At 32.1% G+C, this 6,185-nt stretch overlaps 1 protein-coding gene across 1 annotated transcript; it reads right to left on the bottom strand.

The window, feature by feature from the left end:
• Nucleotides 1–425: 425 nt before the first annotated feature.
• On the bottom strand, nt 426–3,251 carry LOC110719483 (bifunctional UDP-glucose 4-epimerase and UDP-xylose 4-epimerase 1-like). The gene is made up of 9 exons (XM_021898437.1): nt 2,803–3,251; nt 2,588–2,637; nt 2,294–2,429; nt 1,801–1,902; nt 1,497–1,724; nt 1,316–1,397; nt 1,106–1,188; nt 916–1,007; nt 426–796 (listed from the first exon to the last, which is right to left on the bottom strand). The coding sequence occupies exons 1-9, from the start codon at nt 2,995–2,997 to the stop codon at nt 712–714; spliced, it is 1,053 nt and encodes a 350-aa protein (XP_021754129.1). The 5' UTR covers nt 2,998–3,251; the 3' UTR covers nt 426–711.
• Nucleotides 3,252–6,185: the final 2,934 nt, after the last annotated feature.

Here is a 6,185-nt window from a genome sequence, read left to right as displayed (position 1 = left end):
GTTCCATCACACAGAAAATCCCAGAATAAGTAACCCTTAACCGACAGAATAACCCAAAAATAAATAACCCTTCAATAAGTAATCCCGACAACACGGTGTGATCAACCAGACACACATAAAACGCATTGATCAACACAAATTTATAATCGCTTGTGAACACTCCGGCACCAAGGGGGTACTCCATACACTAAATGTCCCCGGGGGAAATTAGTATCCCCGTTTTTCCTTCTTTTCTCGAAGAGTACATTCATTAGCATGGGTAAAGTTGGTTTTCTGCTGGTGTTTGTTACGGAGTTTATCCTCTCAAGTAAGATAAGATGATTATCCAAAAAACAGTGGGGTCTTAGAGAAAATGACAACTAAGATGGCCTACTTTTCCTAAAATGGATAACAGAATAAGTCACAAATGAAAAGATATGAAAAGATTTGGAGGAGTAAAAATAGCGCATATATCTATTTCTTAATTATGAGTGAGTCGCAACAACATCAACTTGATACACTTTTGATTCTTTGAACCAGAAAAAAAGTGCAGGAAAATAGCGCATATATTTACTTTCTGAAAATCACAAGTGCACTTTAACAAAATTGTAGCACATCATAGGAAGAAAAAAAAATATCAATAGGAGCTTTTTGAACACTTGATAAATCTTTGGCACTTGGGTATAAATCTTTGGAACTCTTTCATTACTTCTATACTCGTACCATATTGTTTTAAGGTTTGCCTTGGTAGCCCCATGGATTGCTGCTTGCCCATTTCCATTGGTCTCTACACATATCGTTTATGCCGTATTTTGCCCTGCAACAAGTACATTCAGCACGATCAGCTTAGATGATAATGCTAAGCACACTACAATTCTGTTAGCATAATGAGACCGAGCTTAATAAGGGCATATCTGAATTTTTTGAGAAACTTACTTCCAGCCGAGTTCTTTTGCAGCTTTCTCGGTTGAGGCATATACTTCAGTTGCATCTCCTAATCTTCTAGGACACATTTTAATTGGAATTTTCTGAAAATAACATATAGAAATTGATTGTTGTAGGCTTGCAGAAAATTGATGAATATTTACAAGCTAGGGAACAGCCGAAAACTGAAACAGAATATTACCTTTCCTGAGGCCTTCTCAAATGCCTGAACCATTTCAAGCACGGAAGCACCATGACCTGTTCCCAAGTTAATGGCATCACAACCTGAAGAATAGATCAAACACGATGTCAAAGGACTAATTCAGGAAGGTATCAAGGCAACACTTAGATTAAAACATTTCATTATAAACTAGGCTTTACAAGTGATCTTGAAGGAACAATGAAAGGTCACCTATATTCTTTGCAGTAAACAGCTTCCTTAAAGCAGCAACATGACCATCAGCTAAGTCCATCACATGGATGTAATCACGAATCTGTGAGCAAAGAAGTCCAATTACAACCGATTGGCACATCTGAATCATATGGCTTAACATAGATCACAGTATTTGAAAACAGCATAGCATACTACATACCGCTGTACCATCCCTTGTAGGGTAGTCAGTGCCGTAGACATTGAGCTCAGGCAGTCGCCCAACAGCAACCTGCTGTATGTAAGGCATAAGGTTGTTCGGGATACCCTTAGGATCTTCACCAAGTCTCCCACTCTCATGAGCCCCAACAGGGTTGAAGTACCTCAACAAAATTATGCTCCATTCTTTGTCTGCAGTTGATATGTCTCGGGCAATTTCTTCAAGGAACAGCTACAAATTGCAATACAATCAGCCTAATTCTAAGACAATAATATGTGAAAACACCACGAAATATTCGAGTTAGTACCTTGGTTCGGCCATAAGGATTCATAGCCTTCAATTCAAAATCTTCTACACATGGGATTTCCTTAGGCTGGCCGTAAACTGTAGCTGATGATGAAAACACCAACTATACATCCAAAATTACCAACGATCCAAACATCATTATTTGAACTAATGTAGAAAATCATAAGAAGACTCGTATATCATAAGTACTTCGTCGTGCTAAACGATTAGGCACGGCGAATCTACAAAGTACTCATCACTTCATTAGCTTATGTATTCCAACCATTTACTCAACTAACATAGAGTGATCCAATTTTAAGACGACTAATCCCCTGTATTATATGATCTTATGGACAAAAGTAAGTACTGTAATCAGCATATTACAAAAGTACAGTGCAATAACCCAACTGTATTTATTCAATTGTTCAATCAATTTCAGGATTATTAGCCATTCAATTAAGCTGAATTTGAGAGTTTGAAACAGATAATTGAATTAATCAGACTAAAATGCTCACCTTCTTACAGTTGTATTTGGCCATAGTTTGGTATAAATTGATTGATCCAATCAAATTATTATCAAAATAGCGGAATGGATGTGCAACACTCTCACCCACAGCCTTTAATCCAGCAAAGTGAATTACAGCATCAAAACTACCATCAAAATGAAAACATACACAAAATTACTTTGCAGAAAAGTAGCATGAAATAATTCACAAATTCCAAAAAAAATTGCTAAACCATGAAGCATAGAATCAGAAAAACCCAGAAAACAACCGAGAAAAGTACAAATATTAAAATTAATAACATACTTGTTCTCAGAAAATAGCTTCTCAACATCATCCTTATTTCTGAGATCACCCTGAAATATAAATAGAATAGAATTAAAAAAACCCAGAAAAATATGAGTCATAATTTGCAAAAAAAATTGAACCAAAAATGAAAAACCCAGAAAAATCTGAACCAATAATTGCAGAATTGAACCAAAAATCAAAACCCCAGAAAAAAAAGGAGTTGAAAAATATACCAAATGAAATTCAAGGTTTTGGGTTAATTCAGGACCCGCTAATTCTCTGACCCGATTAACAGCTTCTTCAACAGAATTATCGAGATTATCAATAATAACAACCCGAAATCCTTGTTTAAGTAGTACAAGAACACAGTGTGTACCAATGAAACCTGCTCCTCCTGTAACTAGAATGTTTCTTCCTTCAGAACCCATTTTTTTTTTCTGAGGGGAAATGTGAAAGCAGAGTAAGAAAAACAGAGGAAAAACAGAGAGAAAAGAGGAGAGAGATACAGTTGTTGAGGAAGAAAAAGAAGGAAGAGAATGTGAGAAATTCAAGGATGCTGACGCTTTTAAAATGTATGCGTAATGTAAGACTAGATAAGAACAAGAAGGTGGATAATGGCACCAATGATAATATTAGTTGTAGAGTTTGTTGTCATAAATTAAAGTTTAGCTAGGGGATGTCGTTTTAAACATGAGATCGAATATCGTTTATTCGTTAATATAATTGTCTTTAATGACGCTTTATGTATTTATATATGGCCAAACATGAACTTATACTTTTACAAAAATGAATATATTCTTTGTGTGCAATATAAAGCTTAGCAAGCGAAAATTCCATTATATCCATGTGATTAAATATGGAGTACTTTCTAATTGTCTATATAATTGCCTTCTATGATACTTCGTGCACATACACAACCAAAAAAAAAATTAAATAAAGCTCAGATGACAAATATTAATGGGAAGGTGGTGTAAAATGACTTGTTTTTATTAATTCCAATGTCTAATCTAATTAAAGGAATATAAAATTTAATTATTTTAAAAAAATTATTAAGAAGCAAATGATCCGTAACTGTCGCATTTGGAGTTGATAAATACAAGTATCTCTTTTATTTTAACAAAGATAAGCATCTCTATTGTATATGGAATAACAACGTTGTATAATTGTTTTCATCGACCCATTCGACCTTGCTTAATATGGAAGTCGCTAAAAACACATTAGGATTATAGTGATGACGTGATGTGGATATTAGAGGCAACCTAAGATTGAAGCACGTCGGCCATAAAAAAAAAAAAAAAAATAAATAAATAAATAAAATAATAATAATAATAATAATAATAATAATAATAATAATAATAATAATAATAATAATAATAATAATAATAATAATGTCAATTACAGAGTATAATCTAAAGTTTGAATCAATTAAAATCTGTTCAAATTTTAAATTAAAGAGTAACTATGTCGAGATGAATTTAGTTTTCTTTTATCATAATAATAATTTATTACTTTTATATTGCTACAGTTGTACCATGAATTTGGCAATGTGTTCATGCATTGTAAATATATAATACTATTTTGAAACTAAATAGTCTGTTTTTTTTAATTTCTTCTTTGACTTCAAAATGCAAGTCCAATTAGAAAGTGTTTTATTCACCTAATTTTTACTTATGTGAACTTATCTGAACTTATTAGACCATATTAAAACTTATTTTAGTTGTAATTTGAATTTGGGCAACCCTTATCAGAATTTATTTTTCCTAAACTTATCTGAATTTATTAGATTTGAAATAAGTGAAAATAAGGTAAACAGAACTTAGTTTGAACTTTTTCAATTTCCTAAAGAATATACTTTTAGGCCCCGTTTGGTTTGATGTAAAATATTTTCAATGAAAAATTAGTTTTCATGCAAAACATATTTTCAAGGAAAAGCAACCTTTCAATAAAAAAAAATATTTTCAAGGAAAAGCACGTATAGTTGCAAATTAGTTTTCCTTTGTTTGGTTGCATACAAGAAAAATAAAAAAATAGTATCCGGAATGTAAGGATGGATGAGAGGGAAGTTAAAAAGGAGGTAAGGAGGAGGGACCTCAGGAAAGTGTGGCTTCCCTTAATTTGTAAAGGAAAATGTTTTCCATCATTCTAGATGCAATTTTCCACCCTTGGGAAAATTGTTTTCTACTCTTTTACAAACCAAACAAAGAAAAATGGAAAATTCATCTATCACTAAAACATTTTACACCATACCAAACGGGCCTTATTTTTGAGGTATCATTAAAGAATAGACATATATTGATGCATATCATGTACTTCGTGTAATATTTTGTATAAGTTCAAAATTCCTATCCATTTGATAATGAAAGTGATCCATTATTTTTTTTTTCTTACAATAAGCTAAGCTAACTACACACCTTTATCTTATTCCCGAGTGGTGTATATAACGAGATTTTTTTTTCTTCTCATTTTATCTGTTTTACTCATTTGGATCGGAAAAGATTAGATAGACAAAATTAATTAAAAAAAAATATATATGCGTGATACACCTACCTAACTCTAAGTGTATCCAGGAACAACTAAGAATTTGTGTAAACTAAAAAACCAACAAATCAAATTCGTAGTTCTATCACCATTTTTAGTGGGATCATTGTTGGATGGGATATCGTAATTTTATTGGTTTAGAATTTGGTTATGATATTGAATTGAGAAATCATATGCTTTTGCTTGGGAATCAATAAACCATGATGAAAATGTACAAAGAGACAACGAAGTTGGAGAAAGAAAAGATGGTTGTTACGTAAAAGGTACTTTTTACCTTTCAATTCAAAGTTGATTTTGTTATTTTCTTTCGTTAAAGCCACATGCTATAAATAATATACAATCACATTAGTTTTTCCGGATTATTTAAAAGAGCAACAACAAGTTGGCGGGATTTTCTGTTTTTCTGTTAAGTGGGAATATGTACAATTTAGATTATACCCCACATTTTTCTAATTGTTCCTCACTTGCTTAAGCTAAGTGCAAGTTGCAAAATTTATATTTGTATATAATTGTATGAGTTCTTCGTTTTTCTTTAAGTCCCCCCCGCACCTCGAGCACTTTGGTAGGTAGACACTCTTTTATATGGTGACGACTTTACCATTTGGCATAAGAAACGCTTGTCTTGAATAATACCTCATGTAAGGTTTATCCTTTTTAAAAGATAATTTTTTAAATATTTGGTAATGGTATAGGATATGCTTATGCTTATAATAGGTGAATAACTGTAACAAATTAAAGATCATGATAATAGAGTGTACGAGACATAGTTACTTGAAAATTATACAACTTAAATGTAAAAGTTAAATTAGATTGTAGATGTCTTGATATGGACTTTATTATCTGAATTGACTTCTATATACTAGTATCTTAAAATATTACATGATTTATTTCGACTTTGCATTTATGAGATTCAGAATTTGATTTTCATAAAAGATAGGTAGATACTTCAATTTTAACACGCCCACCTTAACTTCATAAAATCATAACAAGATATATTCATTTAACCTGTTTAGGACAAATCTTAGAGGGGTGGTTTCTAGGTAGTCTCTCAAGGATTCGCCATGCCTTTGCACTACTC

The sequence above is a fragment of the Chenopodium quinoa genome, unplaced genomic scaffold, assembly GCF_001683475.1.
Source record: "Chenopodium quinoa cultivar QQ74 unplaced genomic scaffold, ASM168347v1, whole genome shotgun sequence".
Classification (NCBI taxonomy): Eukaryota; Viridiplantae; Streptophyta; class Magnoliopsida; order Caryophyllales; family Amaranthaceae; genus Chenopodium; species Chenopodium quinoa.
Note: the sequence above shows the minus strand (reverse complement) of the source record. Positions and strands in the feature narration are given on the sequence as shown.

What these genes read in the sequence shown, in the direction of transcription:
- LOC110719483 (XM_021898437.1), bottom strand. Translation starts at nt 2,997, where the DNA reads ATGGGTTCTGAAGGAAGAAACATTCTAGTTACAGGAGGAGCAGGTTTC. An exon ending in CTACAAGGGATGGTACAGCG is followed by an intron (nt 1,398 to 1,496) that starts GTATGTAGTATG and finishes CTTTGCTCACAG; the next exon opens with ATTCGTGATTACATCCATGT. An exon ending in GTTTACTGCAAAGAATATAG is followed by an intron (nt 1,189 to 1,315) that starts GTGACCTTTCAT and finishes TCTATTCTTCAG; the next exon opens with GTTGTGATGCCATTAACTTG.